Source organism: Mastigoproctus giganteus, chromosome 5, assembly GCF_048544385.1.
Source record: "Mastigoproctus giganteus isolate SK-2022 chromosome 5, ASM4854438v1, whole genome shotgun sequence".
In the NCBI taxonomy this organism is placed as follows: domain Eukaryota; kingdom Metazoa; phylum Arthropoda; class Arachnida; order Uropygi; family Thelyphonidae; genus Mastigoproctus; species Mastigoproctus giganteus.
In genome coordinates, this window is record NC_143579.1 from 88,539,035 (window position 1) to 88,556,999 (window position 17,965).

The 17,965-nt window shown below is 35.6% G+C and overlaps 1 protein-coding gene across 4 annotated transcripts in view; it reads left to right on the forward strand.

The window, feature by feature from the left end:
- tho2 (THO complex subunit 2-like protein) overlaps nucleotides 1-17,965 on the forward strand; it is a 1,047,711-nt gene that overhangs the window by 395,051 nt on the left and 634,695 nt on the right. For all 4 annotated transcript variants that reach the window (XM_090374101.1, XM_090374103.1, XM_090374104.1 and 1 more), the window contains exon 21: nucleotides 17,279-17,443. In XM_090374101.1, coding sequence (XP_090230227.1) covers nucleotides 17,279-17,443 — 165 coding nt within the window. The remainder of the gene's footprint in view (nucleotides 1-17,278; nucleotides 17,444-17,965) is intronic.

Here is a 17,965-nt window from a genome sequence, read left to right on the forward strand (position 1 = left end):
AGGAACATTTGTTCCTGGATTTTAAAGAGAAAATATGTAACCCTAGGTAATATAATTATGGCTTCTCAAAAAGATGCAATATTTAATATTAATAAATTTTATTCTTATTAAACTTTGTTAGTTTCGTGGGATCAAGGCAGGATAATTTTTAGCCATGTTTACATACATATGCAGTTTATAGAATTGAAGCCTACCAAGTAAGGTTTCAGTTCTACAAACTGCAGCATATGGAAATTAAGTACCTGCAAGGTGATCTGATTAAGATATTTAAGGCGTTTTATGGATTGAGCAAGCTCAGTACTGGTAGCATTCTATCTATTGCCCATACTACACATGAGGGCTGGGGGTATAATTTCAAATTGAGGAAGGCTATTTAATAGATGTTCAGAAGTTTGCCTTTAGCCAGTGGGGGGGGGGGGTTGATTGTTGGCCGAAACTTCCACCTGTTGTTGTTGTTCCCTTGACCTTTCCGCATCCTCCGTATTTGGTGGTCACGGGCTTGAACGGCGATCTAATCAAGAAGCGTGTGCTACACACCACTGCTCCTTCCCACCTGGCTATGGAGGCCCCTGTGTTCTGTTCTGGAAGTGAATAGATTGAATCAATTCTGGAAGAACTAGATAAACTATTGGAATGAATGGACAAGTGATGTGGGATATGGCTGGGTTATGATAGCAAAAGTTGCAAATACTGACTTCAAACTGTTTATCATGTACAAGAATATAAAATCACTGCTACTTATAATAAAATAAAACATGCATTTAAAATATATGATAAATCAACTAAAAAAAAAAAAAAAAACACTAAAATGTACATGCACTGTGTATAAGACAAGAAGCTTTCAAGGTGGTGGGCCTTTCTTTCTCCCCCCCCCACTGATGATTTGTAAACTCTTTTTTTTTTTTTTTTTCATCATTTACCCTACTAATACTGTTATGCATAAGCAACATATCTGTCCATCTGAACATAACAACTCAAGTTGTTACATGCTTTTCACAGTATATGTGAAGATATTCGAATTTTCATTAAAATCGAACAAATAAAAATTCAAAAATTATTTATTTTTTTTCCCTAATAGAATTTGTATAGAAAACATAAATTTGTAGCTCAGTCTGTGCACTCTTCTTTATGTACAGTAATACCCCGAAGTTACGCGATAGGTGGGTCCGACGAAAATCGCGTAAGTCGGGGTACAACTTTGCATATAAATACATATAAATTTTGCTTAATTGGGACCAAGGACTAACAAAAACACTAGTTTAGAAGAAAAATATTAATAAAATTGCAGTTCTTTATACATATTAATACAAAATATGTATTAAAAAAACAAATGACTTACGTTAAAAAGTTATTTCGATGTCGATGGCTTCATAAAATCTAACAAATTCGTCTGATGACACAGCGCGTTCCTTTTTTTCACGCAGAATTTCTTCATAGCAAGCTAATAATTTTTTTTATTCCTTGCTTTGTAGTTATAACGCGTTCTTCGTTGGAGTCTATGTTTTCTAAAATTTTTAAGCCCTTTACAATTGAGATCTTTTCAATTTTCAACCTGTCAAGTTTGCAATTGTCATGTGCTTTTCGCCGTTGCTTCATTTAGGCCTGTAGCATGTGCAATATCACATGGTCTTTCATTTCGCTCAAAGCATTTCACAATTTCATATTTTTTCTCTATCGACAGAGGCGGACTGGCCATAAGCCTTACCGGGGAAACCCCGGTGGGCCAGTGTGATTTTGGCCATAAACCATAGTGTGAGGCCACTATAAATTTTCCCGTGTAAGAATTTTTGATCCAGTCTGCCTCTGTTTATCGATAATTGCTTTCCTTTTTCTCTCTGAATCTGCTGTGTCTTCACCAGGACGCTTCCTTTTCACACCTTTTAATTTTTAGGGAATAAAGCCCAATTACAAAACGAGGAGCACGCTTGATACGCATAAACAAAGCTGTGCGCATGTAGCAACTGAATAAACAACACCATAAAGGCAGAGATACACTATTAACACCTCACATTTCTAGGGGTTACTACCATAAAACAATAAAAATCCAGTTGCGTTTCTGCTAGTGAAATCTGTTATAAACTGGTAGTAAACTCGATCTAATTGCATTTGCGATTATACCGATAGCTGGAATTGTGTTGGTTTTTACGTTATTATGGTGAAATGTGTTTCCCCTTCACTGATATAAAAAACATAAAAGCAGCAAAATTGAATTTTGTTCATCTTTTGCTCTCAATCTCCGCCGTCGCACCGGATATCGATAACATATGAAAAACGACCTTGAAGATAGTGGGCGACAGCGTTGCCAAACGAAAAAATCAAGAACCGCGTAACTCCGAGTTCGCGTAAGTCGGGGTATTACTGTATTGTTAATTCACACCCAGGCATGAACATGGTGTTGCTTTTGAAGAGATACATATGCTGTATAGAGAAAAGAGACTTAAAAAAATAAGAGTATACTGGAGAAGAGTAAATATTATACAGTTTCTAATTAAACAGAAAAGTTAAATTTACAGAATGTAAAACTGTAGATTTTTATTAATTGTTCTTTAAAGTAATAATCTTACTAATTAATTGATAAGGCACTAACTATATTTACTTTTCCCTTCTATTAATCACTGGTAAAGAAAAAAACATTCAGTTATTTTAAGAAAAAAATTTGAACTCACCTGAAATGTAATGTACTGTGCATTAACTTTGCTGTTCAGTTATGCTAAACGTTTCTCACTGCAGTCTACATAAGAGGGTTAAAGGGTGATATTCTGTATCACTATCTTATGTTTTTATATAGTTATATTGTGATATTTTGAACATAGTTCATAACATTGCACAGTGCACTTGAAAAGAAAGTGCAAGTTCAATGTAGTCAGTATTTTCTTTTGTGTAATTCATGGAAACCAAAATGTACAAGACCTTGACCATGCTAAATCATTATATTAGGCATGCAGGACCTTTTCTTTGCTTATGATGTTGTCTTATTGGTTTCCCTATGAACAATGCCTTGTGTGTGAAGAATAAATATTTCAAAATAGATAAATTCAAAATTATTTTTTAACTACATACAATATTCTGGTTTAATGTTTTATATTGTAATACTATTTTTTTTTTTTTTTTTTTTAACATCAGTAAAAGTCATTGGAATTTAAAACAGAATTCAATTTAATCCACTGGTGTGAAAAGAATTACACTTTTAAAAAGCATGTGGGATGCAATTCTTACATTAAAAATACTTGCTTGGTGCAGCATGTCTTTTAGTTACATTAAAAAAAATAATAAAAATAAGACAAATTTTACTTTTTGTGTTTGATGCGTGTTAAAGTTGATCACTGACATTTGTGTTATATTGAGATCTCTATACTTACATTTTCTCTCTATTGATTGTCATTTTATTTTGGTCCTATTTATTTTCTTAAGTTTCTATCTGTTATTACCATTAAATATGCCTTTGCAAAACCACTTTTTCACTATTTACACTTTTTAACTGACAGTTTCTACTGAAAGGTAAATTGAAACAAATTAAAGTACATATTTATATAATCATCTTGAATATATTGTTAAAGTCCACCTGTAATTAAATTTAGTCAATTAGTATGGATGGAAGTTGAGCTTGTTGTTTTTGCATTATCCTACTTTTATCGCTTTACAAAACGGAATTGAAATTCAACTTAGATTTTTTATGCTTTTAAAAATTATAAAATATATTGTTATTGGTCTTGTTGAAATTATATTAAATTAGAAATTTACTTTTCCTTTAAGGTGTGTTTGTGGCCAGTAAGATTTTTTGTTCTATAGTGCAATGGTTTTATTGATCAGAACAGACGGTCTTTACCGCCGGTTATAGTGATCATATTTGCAAATCGAATTTTTATTGATATAAACGCCGATTCTAATAAGTGAAAATTGATAAATATTATTCAGAGGCTATTAATATAAAAATAGAAAGCAGAAATTCACACTTTATTACCAATTAAATGATACGCGAAAATCTGAAGAATATTATCTGCAGGTTAGCAAAATAAAAATAAATTTATACTTACATACATAGCTTAATTATATACATATTAAACATACTACTTTGTAATATGATTATAATTTAAAAGGTCACTTATTTTTGATTGCTTTAAATTATCACTACAAAGTATATTTATAGATTTTTAAATATTATATAACAGTATATTCACAATCAATTGCACCAGTTTCTTCCAGCGCTATCCACAGGACTGCTATAGCTTCACGAGTTTGCCGTTTTGTAACTGGAATTTGTGTTCGGGTTCATCTTCATTTTCCTCCTCCTTAACAATTATCTGTAGCAGACTGGACAATTTTTTCATCTGTTAAAGCTGTAGTAACTTGTAGATCACTTTCTATGTCCACTAAGTCATTAAACTCCTGTTCACCCATGTCTTAAGACTTTTCAACATGATCAGTATCTTGACTTCGTTGACTATCATGAATAATTAATCCACATTTTTTGAAACAGTTGCTAATGCAGGTTTTTCGGAAACTTTATTTCAGGCACTGATTTTCACATGAAGTGAATCTAGGACAGTTATCTGCTTTGCGATATCAGATGATGTTCCCAAATCTTCATCTATAGACTCGATAGATGAAGCCTCATATCCAATCTATAAAGGTCTTAAAGTTTTTAAGACCTTCAACCTCCCTGGTCCAGAGGTTGAATCAGTGATGTGGTATTCAAAGGTAGAAAAACTAATTCAATGTTTTAGTAAGCTAACTTTGGATGAGCTGTGTGGTTGTCCCAAACCAGTGCAATTTTTTTGTGTTTCTTATCCAATTGCAAATCCCATTTATGAAGATGATCTTCAAATTAAGAAGCTGTCATCCGAGCATTGGCATATTCAACAGGCAGCTGTTTTAATTGGTTAAAACATCTAGGCAATTTACTCTTGCCTATAACTAATGGCTTCATCTTTTTTTTTTTTTTTTTTTTATGAAAACCCCAAACACGAAAGGTATCAAAACCTATAGTACTTATACCGTGCATGGGTTGAAGGAGAAGTATGGGAGATGGGGGGGGGGATGCCGGAAACTTTGCTCTACCACTTTGCACCACTTCAAGCCTCCAATAAGCAGTGTTGGTATTTCACCGGTTGATGAAAGTCATCTACCATCTTGCTTGCTTGTTCCCGTCATGTTGCATGTTAAAAGAACTGTAATCATACCTTGATCTTATTTCCTGCAGATGCAGGGGAATTTTTAAAAACTGTGCAATGGTCTCAGTTAGCCCTTAGTATAATCCTGTTTTGTCTGTATTAAAAAATCTGTACAGGATGATAAGTGCTTAACACAATTTGCCCAGAGGTTTTCAACAAGGTTTCAGCTGCAGAAATATCAGAATCCTGTTTTTCTCCGTGAAGATTTTTGTAAACAATATTATGCCTCTCCTTCAATCTTGTCAGTCATCCGTCCATTGCCTTAAACTCTTCTAGTTGTTTTTCAGCTAAATCATTAGCGTTTTGTAGAAGTATGCTTCAATTGATTAGTGCATTAAATGAACCTGGCCTGTTTGATCCAAACGAACAGAGCTTCATCTACTGTTTGTCTTCTTGATTAGACTGGGGTTCGAGCCTGTCATCACCAAATACGGAGGATGCGGAAAGGTCAAGGAATGACCACCGCATATTCCCAGAGCAATATGGTCTTAGTTGCTAATGCTCCTAAAAACCAAATAACAAACAATCTACTGTTTGTCATTTCCCTTCTTGCTTCTGTTTTCTGGTTTGACTAATCACATTAGTGTTTAATGTGTGACGTGATTTTAATAATTTTGATAAAAGATGACCGAGGAACTACTAATTTTACTGCCGCTTCCTTTTGAGATGTATTCCGTAAGTTTAATTTATCGCACATTTCTATATTTCATAACTTAATTTTTATTCAAGTTCATCTCTTTCTGTTCGTGGACTTTTTTTTTTTTTTTTTTTTTTTTGTAGTAGTAAAATTAAAAACACAGTCAATCAATAACAAAGCACGCGGCATGCATAAATTGGAACTAACACAATACACACAAGTGAGACGAAGTTTAGATATAGAAATGAAGAGCACATTTCAGCGAAAGGGAAACACATTTCACCATATTAATGTGAAAACACAGAATTCCAGCTATCAGTATTATTGCAATGCAATAAGATCGAGTTTACTACCCATTTATTGCACTAACAGAATTGCATTAACAGAAAAGTCCAATAAACCAGAAAGTGCAGATTGTTTTTGTTCTTTATGGTTGTGACCTCCAGAGGCTTTAGAAAAATAACACAGAGGCATTCAGAATTGTTTCTTATTGCCAAAAATGTGATTCTTGTAAATGATGAAAGTGTGGTGCATTTTATATTGATTTTAATTGGTTCTTCGAAATTTGATTCTATAATGCAGTTGATTCTAATAACCAGTTATCACTATAGGCGGTGCTTACCATAGGTCTATTAGGTAAATGAAGACAGACTGTTTGGCTGTACTTTTTTTTTTTTTTTTTTTCCCTCCCCAATTTCTACCTCAGTCTCTTGTCCCACACCTCGTCTGCAAACGTTTTGCCGTTTTCTTTCTACTCCCCCTATCAGAATGCTGCTTTGAGTTTTTAACCCCTAAATTAAAACAGAGATAATTTAAGAGGGATTATTTAAAAGATGTTCTCATCTGTTAAATAAATGGCAGATTAATCTTTTAGTAATGCTATTTGTTGCAATGCCAAGGCACCCATTTCAAATGCAAAGTTTATTCTCCTGTGAACATTTCAGCCATAGCTTTAACTACACAAGTTGGTATTGTGCTGGACTCAAACCTAAAAGGACAAGGTCATCCTCCTAACTTCATATAATTGTGTGCGTGTGTGCATGATCAGTATACAGGTAGTTCTCGACTTTACGAGTTAACTCGTTCCTAGTGCGCCCTCATAAAGCGGGAATTTATTTCCCATAGACATAGTGTTAAAAACAGGGGTTACGTTATCAAGAATGAAATTAGTTAGCTAATTAGTTTGTTTACACAATGATTGATTTATCCAAAGAAATAAAAACGTAGCCTGTAAAAGCAAGCAAATTATAATAATAGAGAAATTATTTAAGATTTACAAATGTTAAAGGACATTTATTCTTCATCATCATTATTATTATTATTATTATTATTAGCCATATGGTGCAAGGAAGCCTGAGGCTTATGCTGCACCAACCAAAAAAAAAAAAAAAAAAAAAAAAATTTCTGAATTACCCCAAGAGAGAGAGAAAACAAGAGTCAGAAGTAGAAGGGAATCACCAAGAAGGAGAAGAATAATGATATCCAGCTCAGGACCTTGGGTGTGCCAAGCCCATACTCACCAGATGTGAGCCCCTGGGGTTAAATTTCTGCAATCGTGTTTCTGATCGATCTGCATAATTAATTGTTTTGTTATTGAAGAAGTTTGGCCATAAAAAATAAAATCCAAGAGTTTCCTTGGATTTTATTTTTTTAAAAATTAAATTCTTGTTTAAAAAAAAACAAGAATTTAAAATTAGCAGCATCTTTCCTGTAGAATTACTAAAGAATGCTACTGTCATCACATTTGATCCATGTCTTCCAACAGAAATGCTATCTTGCTTGCTTCAGATGTAGTTTACATTTCGCAGTGGCAGACCACTCACCACAGTGCATGGTTGATTTTAGCTTCTTTCACGTTTTGCTCACTGACAGTAAAGACAACATGACACTACCAGAATGACACCAGCTAGCAGCATCCTCAACAAAGAGTTTAACATTTGTAGAAAAGCAATTACACTCTTCACTCAAATGATCAATCGTGGAATAAAACTCCATGTGGACCTGCAGCACCATAATTTGATTGCGTAAGTGCACTACATTAACTCGGTCACGATAAGAGGTACATTATATGGAAGCTGGGTGTAGTATTAAAATTCAAATTATATTTTTATGTATGTACTTTACACTGAAAGGCATGCAGTTACAGCTGAAAGTATTTCAAATGTTTCACCTAAAGAATTGGCAATTTCAAGGATTTCTTTCCCTTTTAGAAGCAATATTGGAATGGTTAGAGGAGATTATTTCCCATTATATTTTCTGATTTAAACTGTTGCAATATCTGTGAATCTATTTACAGTGGATGCGTATCAGGCCCATTCTTACATCTTACTAATGTGTCATACATGACAACAAGTGAATAAGTTTCTGAAATAAATTCCTGTTTTTTTTTTGCATTGCTACAGGCTTCATTCCACCATATTTTCAGGTTGCAACATGTTTTGATAGATGATTTAGGTATGGTGCATGGCGTATTCTACAGTTGCCATTATTTGGCAGGTGATTTACATATTTACCACAGAGTCAATGGTGATAGAAGTAATAGTTTACATATCTATATAGATTGGTCCACTTGACATCGATGGTTCTTGACATTAGCATTAGCATTAGCATTAGTAGAGGCATATGATGCAAGAAAGCAAGCTTATTCAGCATCAGCCAAAAAAAAAAAAAAAAAAAAAAAAAAACAACCACTACTCCCATTTCACCCCTCAATTCGTTCGAAATACCTGTCCAGCTGAGCCTTAAATTTGTTTAGGCTATCAACTTCAACAACAAGCGATGGAAGTCTATTCCATAAACCAACTGCCCGCTGGCTAAAGGCGAATTTCCGCACATCTATCCGACATCCGTCCTTCCTCAATTTGAATTTATGCCCTCTCAGGTGATTATTCTGAGCAAGAGGAAGAATCCCATCGGCATTGAGCATGCTCAAGCCATTCAAAGCCTTGTACACCTCTATCAGATCACCTCGGCGATGCCTAGTCTCCAGGCTCTGTAATTTGCAAAACTTAAGCCTTTCTTCGTAAGAGCAACCCTTTGTTCCATTCACTAATCTTGTTGCCCTTCTCTGTACTCGTTCCATCAGCTCTACATCCTTCTTGAAATTAGGCCTCCAGACCTGTATACAGTACTCAAGGTGTGGCCTGACCAATGCCTTATACAAGGGAATAATCACATCCCTGTCCCTGCTAGAAAAATTCCTGTATATCATTGACAAGACACCATGAGCTACCCTTGCAGCTCGTCTGCACTGCTCAGAGAACTTCATATCTGCCTGCACAATTACCCCCAGGTCCTTTTCATTCTCTACCACTGTCAGCGTAGTACCACAGAGTTGATACGTTGATCTGGGGTTACTGTTTCCCATATGTAGTACTTTACATTTGTCAATGTTAAACTTCATTTGCCACCTCTCAGCCCATCTGCTCAACCTTTCCAGATCCTGTTGCAGCAGCATAGTATCAGTAGTGTCCTTAACAACCCTGCCAACCTTTGTATCGTCTGCAAACTTGGACATTAAGCCTGATACACCATCATCAATATCATTTATAAATACAGAAAACAACAATGGACCCAACACTGAACCCTGAGGAACTCCACTAATAACATTAGTCCACGTTGAGCAGTGTCCATTGATTACCACTCTCTGTCTTCTGCCACTCAACCATCCCTTTATCCATAGCAGCAATTTGCCTCGAATGCCACACTTCTCCAATTTGTGCAGCAGTCTTCCATGCGCAACAGTATCAAAAGCCTTTCTAAGATCCAAATATATAATATCAAAGTTATTCCCTGCATCCAGTTCTTTTGTGACTACATCATAGTATCCAATCAAATTGGTCAGACAAGACCTGCCCTTAACAAACCCATGCTGTGTCTGAGCTATAACTGAATTCTTGTCCAGATGATCCTGCAGTGCTTCTTTAACCAGTGCCTCCATTAATTTTCCTGGAACCGAAGTTAAACTAACAGGTCTATAATTACTTGTGTCAGCCTTTGATCCTCCTTTGTGAATTGGGGTTGCATTTGCACATCTCCAGTCCATGGGTACCTCCCCTGAGTCCAAAGAAGCTCTCATAATTATGGCTAGTGGTTTGCTTACTTCCTTTGCTGCCTCCTTTAATATAACTGGATAGATCCCATCCACCCCGGGTGCCTTTTTTATGTTTATCCTCAACAATTTCTCCTCCACTTTCCTCTCAGTTATTAGAAAATCATCTAGCTCACTGCCAATGTTTACTTCACCTACGACATTCCCCTTCCTGAATAACTCCTCATGTGTGAATGTAGATGCAAAATACTCGTTTAGATTGTTAGCCACCTGAGCTGGATCCTCAACTGTTGAACCATCAACATCCAGTGGACCAATCTGATTCATCCCTTTCCTTCTTGAGTTTAAATAGGTAAAGAACTCTTTTCTGTTTTTCTTTGCATCCTTTGCCAAGGATTTCTCATAATCTGCCTTTGCCTGCCTAATCTCCTTTGTGACTTGGTTACAGACCAACTTATATCTATCATAGGCTTCCACGTTACCCATTAATTTGTATGTATCCCATGCATTTTTTTTCTCTGCCATATGTCTCATTAGTTTATCTGACAACCATTTAGGCCTGAACCTTGAACAATATTTCTTGGTTGGTATGTAAAGCCTGGTAGCTTCCAAGATTAGTTCCTTGAATGCTTCCCATTTGAATTTGCTGTTGGTAACATCATCAGTTGGTCCCACTGTATAGAATTTAAATACTGTCTCAGACCATCATAGTCGCCTTTACGAAAGCAAAAACCCTTCCCTTTACCTCTGATGGTAGTTACCTCCTTGAGTAAATCCCACTTCAGCACACTGTGATCACTGCCACCCAGTGGTTCATTTATCTGCAGATTCCTAATGCATGAAGAATCACTACTGATAATCAGATCAAGAGTATTGCTCCCTCTTGTTGCCTCACGAACATGCTGGTGTAGAAAACAATCATCCAATAAATCCACAAAAGCCTTGCTAGTGTGTGAGTGACCAACCCACAAATTCCAGTCAATATCTGGGAAATTAAAATCCCCCATTATAAGACTCTCTGATTTACTGGCCCACTCTATTTCCCTGTACAGTTTCTTATTATACTCATCAGAGTCATTAGGCCTATAGCACACTCCTACTCTCAATTTTGATCTCCCAATGCTTATGTCACACCAAACTGACTCAACACTGCACTGTCCATCGATGTCAACTGGCTTCACTTCCTTGGTTTTTATGTGTTTCTTAACTAATAGCATAACCCCTCCCCCCTTCCTATCCTGTCTATCCTTTCTGTAGACGTTGTACTCCCCAAATTCCAGTTCTGCATTCCTTATATCTGTGTGGCACCACGTCTCTTATATCCCAACAATATCTGCCTTTGATGTTTTGAGTAATACCTCAAATTCATCAAATTTATTTACTAAACTCCTAGCATTAGTGTACACGCAAGTATACATGCACCTGTTTCTATTCTTAGCTACCCTAACACAACCCATGTGTTTACTTGTACCGCAATGACTTCCAGCAGTCTCTGAAATATCCTGCATCTTGTTTTTCAGGCTTCTGCTCATTCCAATAGAAGCAGTGCAGTGCAATCATCATCAACCAAATGCACACTGATCACTTGGCTCAGCACTCATTGGTTTGTTGCATAAGGAGTCGTCTTCTTCAAGAGGCGTTTGTTTCCGGCACACACAAATTGCAACTAACACAATTCGCATGGAGTAACAAATTTGCGAAGCTTTTAAAAAAAGGAATGAAGAGAAGATTCTGAAAATTTATTTGTTTTTTTTATACAATTGAAGATTTCATTGCAGTTAAACACATTTCACCATAATAAAGTAAAAACCCACAGTATTCCAACTATCGGTATTATTGTAAATGCAATGAGATTAAGTTTACTACCTGTTTATTATTAGATGCACTAACAGAAAAGCCCACTAAACCGTAAAGTGCAAATTGTTTTTTTTGTTTTATGGTAGTGCTTTAGAAACGTGCTTTAGAAAAATATCACAAAGTCACTCAAAATTGATTCTTATAATGGAACATATGATAATTATGAAAGTGTAGTACATTTTAATGATTTGAATTGGTAGCTAATACAATTTACAATCCACGGTCACAACCTTTTATATGGCCTTAAGGTCATGCTCGTGACCTTAAAAATGAAATTTTAGAGAGATAAATAGCTTAGTTATACAGCGAAAATTTCAACTTCCAAGATCTTGAAATGAATTACCAAAAAACAATGTGTTATTGGGTTCAGATTACAATATTTTCACAATACGATGGTGTCTCTTGAACTGATTAATATCGTAAAGCGGGGTACACTGTATTGTATAGCTACACACGTGGTTTGGATGCGGTATTTATGAATGTTTAACATTCATTTTTTGCAATTAATGTTCATATTTTTAGATTTTGTTGATACTTGGGAGAAAAAAACTCATAAACCCAGGTACCTTTAAAGCGAGAACTGCCTGTACAGTATTTTACTTTAAAATCTGGATACATTGTGTATTCCTTATAAATAAATAAATGATTTAATTATAAAGCTTTTAAGCTTTAATTAGTTTCAGGATATTCAGTGAATTCAAGGTCCTTGAGGCTAGTTGCACATGATGGAACTGATATTCAAAAGAAATTCACGAGTCAAGTGGACCAAATGCTCTGTGTGTGCCTTCACAATGCTGGGACAGTTAGTAACCCTGATTGTATCCCTGTATGCAAATCCCAAACTGCACCTAGTATTTACTGGAGGTGAACATCCTGTTGTCAACCAATGTAAGCAAGGACCAAGGTGTGGAATCTACACCACACACACAGACAAATGTCATTCCTCAGCATCACCAGGCAATACCAGATTGTGGATGACTTGTCAAATTATGCAGTAATAGTACTTATTTTAGGCTTGAAGTGATGATACTTTTAGTCTCCAGAGCAAACCTCAAGCAATACCCATGTCTTCAATCATGCATTATGATCGATGTCTTTTGAGGATTGGATGGGCATTGTGGCAAGATTCAATCTCCCTTACGCTTCAAGGGCACAGCTCTAGATAGTCCACCAGACTGAATCCTATTGGTAACTCTGTAGGCAAATCAGCTAGTGTATAATTTCACTTTGTGGGTATGCCATGTCCGTCCAAAATTTTCTTTACTTTGTACATTCCCCCCATCCCCGTCAATCACCACCACTATTGAATGCATCATGAAGTCAGACTGAAATAACAAACATCTCCAAAAAGATCTTTGCTGTGTGTTTCATACACATCCACTCTTACTACTGAATGCATCCTGAACAGTCAAACTAAAAGAACAAACTTATCCGCAAAAAGATCTCAGATCTGAAAAAAATGGAACTGAGACCACACATATTTGTGAAATAAATTTTGGTGGGAGTGAGGCAAATTTCATTTCACTTCACAAATATATCTAGTCTTAGTTCCAGTCTCAGTAATACCTTTTTCCACCAACAGTCAGCTAAGTCCCACTTACTTTTTCTGACAATCCCAGTTATTAGTTGCCTCAACCACTGCTCATCTAAATTTCCCTAATTATTTGCTCAATGGTTCTTTTGCTTCAAACATGATCCTTGTGCATATGTGCACTTTGATTTTCTCTGTCTTAAAATCTCTCTACCTTATTCTGTCAGATTCACCTGTTGTGTTGATCATTCTCACCACTGCATTAATCACTTGGAACTCTTTGAGTTCCTAACTTACTTTCTATCGTGATTTTAATGTTCAAAACTCCAGCTAACTTCAGTTTTGTAGTTACTTGGACCTAGCTTGTTGAAATGCTGAGCATTTTTCTGTTACTGATGACTTCTCACAGATTGTTCATTAACTGCAAAGACCAGACCTACCTAACCACATCCAACTTCCATGATCTTTTTCTCTCAAACACACCTTCAGTAAGTGCCATCATAAGTTGGCAATGATCCCTTGTCCAAAGGATCCCTTATGTTTTGGTCATTCTCAGCTTCATGTTGTTTGGCATAACAGAATGTGAAACAGTATGATCTGTGGGATTTTTATTCTTATTTTCCTTGGTTGGATTACTGTTTTAAATCTGCTGATGCCGCTGTTTTTTGCTCAGATCATGTCAGTGAAATTATTCCTGATTCTCATCTTTTGTCTAAAGCTTGGTTTTGCAATAAGTGTTATAAAACTGTTCAAGATAAGAATGTTGCATATCGCATTTGGCCTGTGTCAAAAATCTAGATTGATTTTATGCCCACACCAAAAGCTCGAAATAATTATAAAGTAGTTATTAATCACTCTAAATCTGATTTTGAACAGTATACAAGTATAAAAACTTGCTTCGTGTTCAAATGTTAGTGGATCATTCTAGTCTCTTGCGAAAGCTGTTGGCCACAACTTCTCTCCATCAATATTTCGACCTCTGTTAAAACTTGATGGTTCTATTGCCTTCTTAGCTAAAGATAAAGCTGACTTACTAGAATCGTACTTGGCTTCTAAATCTTGCATTGATGACCTTGATAAACCATTTGCTATTCCCAGTATACTTTAAGCAGAGATAGGTGAAATCCCAGGTGCCGTCTGACATGAACATACCTTATACTTTACTAATGACTCCTGTGGTCTTCCATCAAAAAGGATGGCAGAAGAATTCCTATGCCAGGAAAGCTCCAGCTTAGCTTTTCTCAACTTGTTCTCAAAAACCTGTACTCCCAAGCTTTCTCCTCTTCTGTGTCACCTTTTTTTTAGTTTCTTATTGCCAGTCAGTTCTTAAAAAAAAAAAAAGGATAAGTCTCTCCCATCCAATTATCATTCCATTGCATATATCCTCTACTCTTTTCAAAGTAACTGAAATATCCATTAAATGCCAACTTCTCAGCTCTCTCAATCTTCCATATGAACCATGATTCAATATGGATTCCGTCAATATAGATGGACAATATATTGCCTTATGTTGTCCATCTATGAACAAATTCAGCAGAAAAGTTCATGAAACTCAGATGCTCTTGAAATTTTGACATTTTTAAGGTTTTTGACGTTTAGTGTAAAGGTCTTCTAAACAAGGTTCCATCTTGGGGATTGCCAAATGTTTTTTGCAATTGGGTATTCGTTTTCTCTCTGGTTGCTCTCTGTCTTTTAACTTCACTACTAATGCCAGTATTCCCCAAGGTACCATTCTTTCTCGTACTTTCTCATACTTCTGTTCTATGTTAATTGACTCTCCACTGACCGGAAATCCCATCTGTAATTTTGCTAATGATAGTACATTGCAGCCTATGTCTAGTTTGAGAAATCTTGCCACACAGTCAAACTTTTGGATATCCACCACGAATCCTTAAATGCTAATCTCCAATGGGATAGGTCTAACCTACTTAATTTCAATCCTTCTAAAACTCATCTTGTCTTATATCTCACAAAAAACGTCTATACCATTCCTATGCTCATCATCGATCACACTGATCCCTAGACATGATCATATACGAGGTGTGTCTAAAAAGTAATGAGACTGAACACGTGGCTCAAAAACTGGCAACACTGTAGCCATGCCTCCAAAACTAACCGAGACGTACATTCTTACTTGAAAATCATTCTTACTTGAAAGTGCAAGTTTCAACTCAGTAGCATTAACTTGTCTGACTTGACAGTGAGTTGTGAGGGTGTGTAGTAGTGATGCATTACAAAAATGGAAAAACGAAATCTCGAGCAGTGTTACGCGATCAAATTTCGGGCCAAACTTAACGAAAACGCAACAGAAACTTAAGACAAATTTAAACGGGCTTATGGAGAGCATGCTCTATCGAGGGCACAGGTTTTTACGTGGATAAAGCATTTTTGGATGGCCATGAGAGTGTGGAAGACGAACCTCATTCTGGAAGACCTTGCACTTCAAAAATGGGCAAAAATGTGACCAGAAAAGTTGCTCTCATGAGGTCTGATCAACGGTTGACAGTCAAAATGATCGGTAGTGAGTTGAATTTGAATCACCAAACCGTTTACGATATTTTGACTAAGGAATTGGGCATTCGTAAAATTTGTGCAAAGTTGGTTCCAAAAAACCTCACCAACAAACAAAAGGAAAACCGAAAGAATGTGTGCCTGAACCTTCTTGAACGCATTGAAAATGAAAGTTTTTTCAAACATGTCACAACAGGTGATGAAGTGTGGATTTTTGAGTATGATCCCGAAACCAAACGACAAAGTTTAGAGTGGCACACAAGCAGCTCACCACACCCGAAAAAAGCAAGAATGTGCAAATCGAAAATCAAATCCATGCTTTTGTTTTTTCGACAGTCACAGTGTTGTTCACAAGGAGTTTGTGCCTCGAGGACAAACAGTTAATCAAAAGTACTATTGTGAGGTCCTTGAACTACTCAGAAAAAGGGTTAATCATGTCCGGCTGGAGATTGAGGGCTCTTGGATGATGCATCACGACAACGCTTCCTGCCATTTCCACGACAGAATTTTTGACCAAAAAGGGTATTCCAGTGGTTCCACTGCCCCCCAGTGGAACCACTGGAATACTGGAATACTCACCTGAGCCGAGTCCATTGACCTCTTTCTTTTCCCCAAGCTCAAATTCCACCTTCAAAGGTCATCATTTTGGAACTTTGAACAACATCCAAAAGGTCGTGACAGACCAGCTGAAGGCACTTGTAGTTGAAAACTTCCAGCAGTGCTACCAGGAGTAGGAGTGACGTCTGCAGAGGTGTATGGCTTCCCAAGTGAACTATTTTGATAGGGATAATGTTGATTTGTAGTTCAGTTGTTAATAAAAAAATTTTACATCACCAGTCTCATTGCTTTTTAGACACACCTCGTATCTCCATTAAGGATTAACCTGACTGACTCGCTCACCGAAACATATTTTTGATGTCACTAATAGTTTTCAAATTAACATTAATGGTTAAATTTAAATAGTTATTTAACTTTTTAAAGTTGTTTGTTTCATAATATTCAGCAGTCTAATGGCATTTTTTCAGAAATTAATTTGACCCATTTTACTATGTTAAATATTACCTCATGTATTGATCTGATAATAGGAACAGGGAAGGTTTCTGAAATATCATCATTTTGTGTAATTAATACTTGTGACTTTATTATTTATGCTAAATTAATTACACTAAATCATATTTAGTAATTATTTAAATTATGGATTCTCACCACATATTGTCCTACCCAATTATATAACACTACTTATTAAAAAAAATAGCGAAGCAAAATAAAGCAAAGCATTAATAAAAGCAGTGAAACTATTTTTGTTCTAGTTATAGGTAAGCTCACTACCATACTCTATTATATGATTGTCTATTTTTTTTTTTTTTTTTTTTTTTGGTTTAAACTGGAAATATTGGTAAGTCCTGTACAATCATGATATGATTATACTGTAAAATATTACTATTTACCATCATTAGATAGAAGCTGTTTATATTATTTTTTAAACAAACACTTAATATGTTTTCTTTTTTCTCTCTCAGTGTCAAGATACTTTGGTACAGTTTGGCAGCTTTTTAGCTTCCAGTTTAAGCATGGATGATTATATACAGCGATTGCCTCCTGTAGAAAGCCTTTTGGCTGAACATCATGTGCAAGCTGATGTGACATTTTTTTTAGCGAGGCCAATGATAAATTATGCAATTAGTGTAAGTGAAGTAAAACCATTTAGTAACTAGCTTTATAAATTAGTTTTCCTGTGTTGATAGGCATGCACAGTTAGTGGGGTGAGTTTTGTTACACTGTAGTGGCATTTTGATTTTTAAGTAACATATTTGAGCAACTTATAAGTTTTGTTGTGTCGATTGCATAACTATAATTAGTTTTCACAGTTGTGTGATATATTAGATAACACTGGCCAACAAAAAAAAAAAAAAAAAAAACATATTTCTGGTGCAAAAGTTGCAGAATATAAAATGTAACTGATCCACTCCTTCCAAAAATACCAAAATCATTTCTATCTTATCTTCACTGTACTGAAATTTTAGTATCTTAATAAACAACCAATTTCAAATATCACACAAAATACTCATACATATGATATCTTAAAAATGAGTCTTATTCATTTTAAAATACTCTAATTAAACGTATAATGTTCTGTATACATTCTGTTTCTTTAAATATGGAATTTTTCTTACGTCCACTTTTCTTTTACGCCGTGGAGATGACCT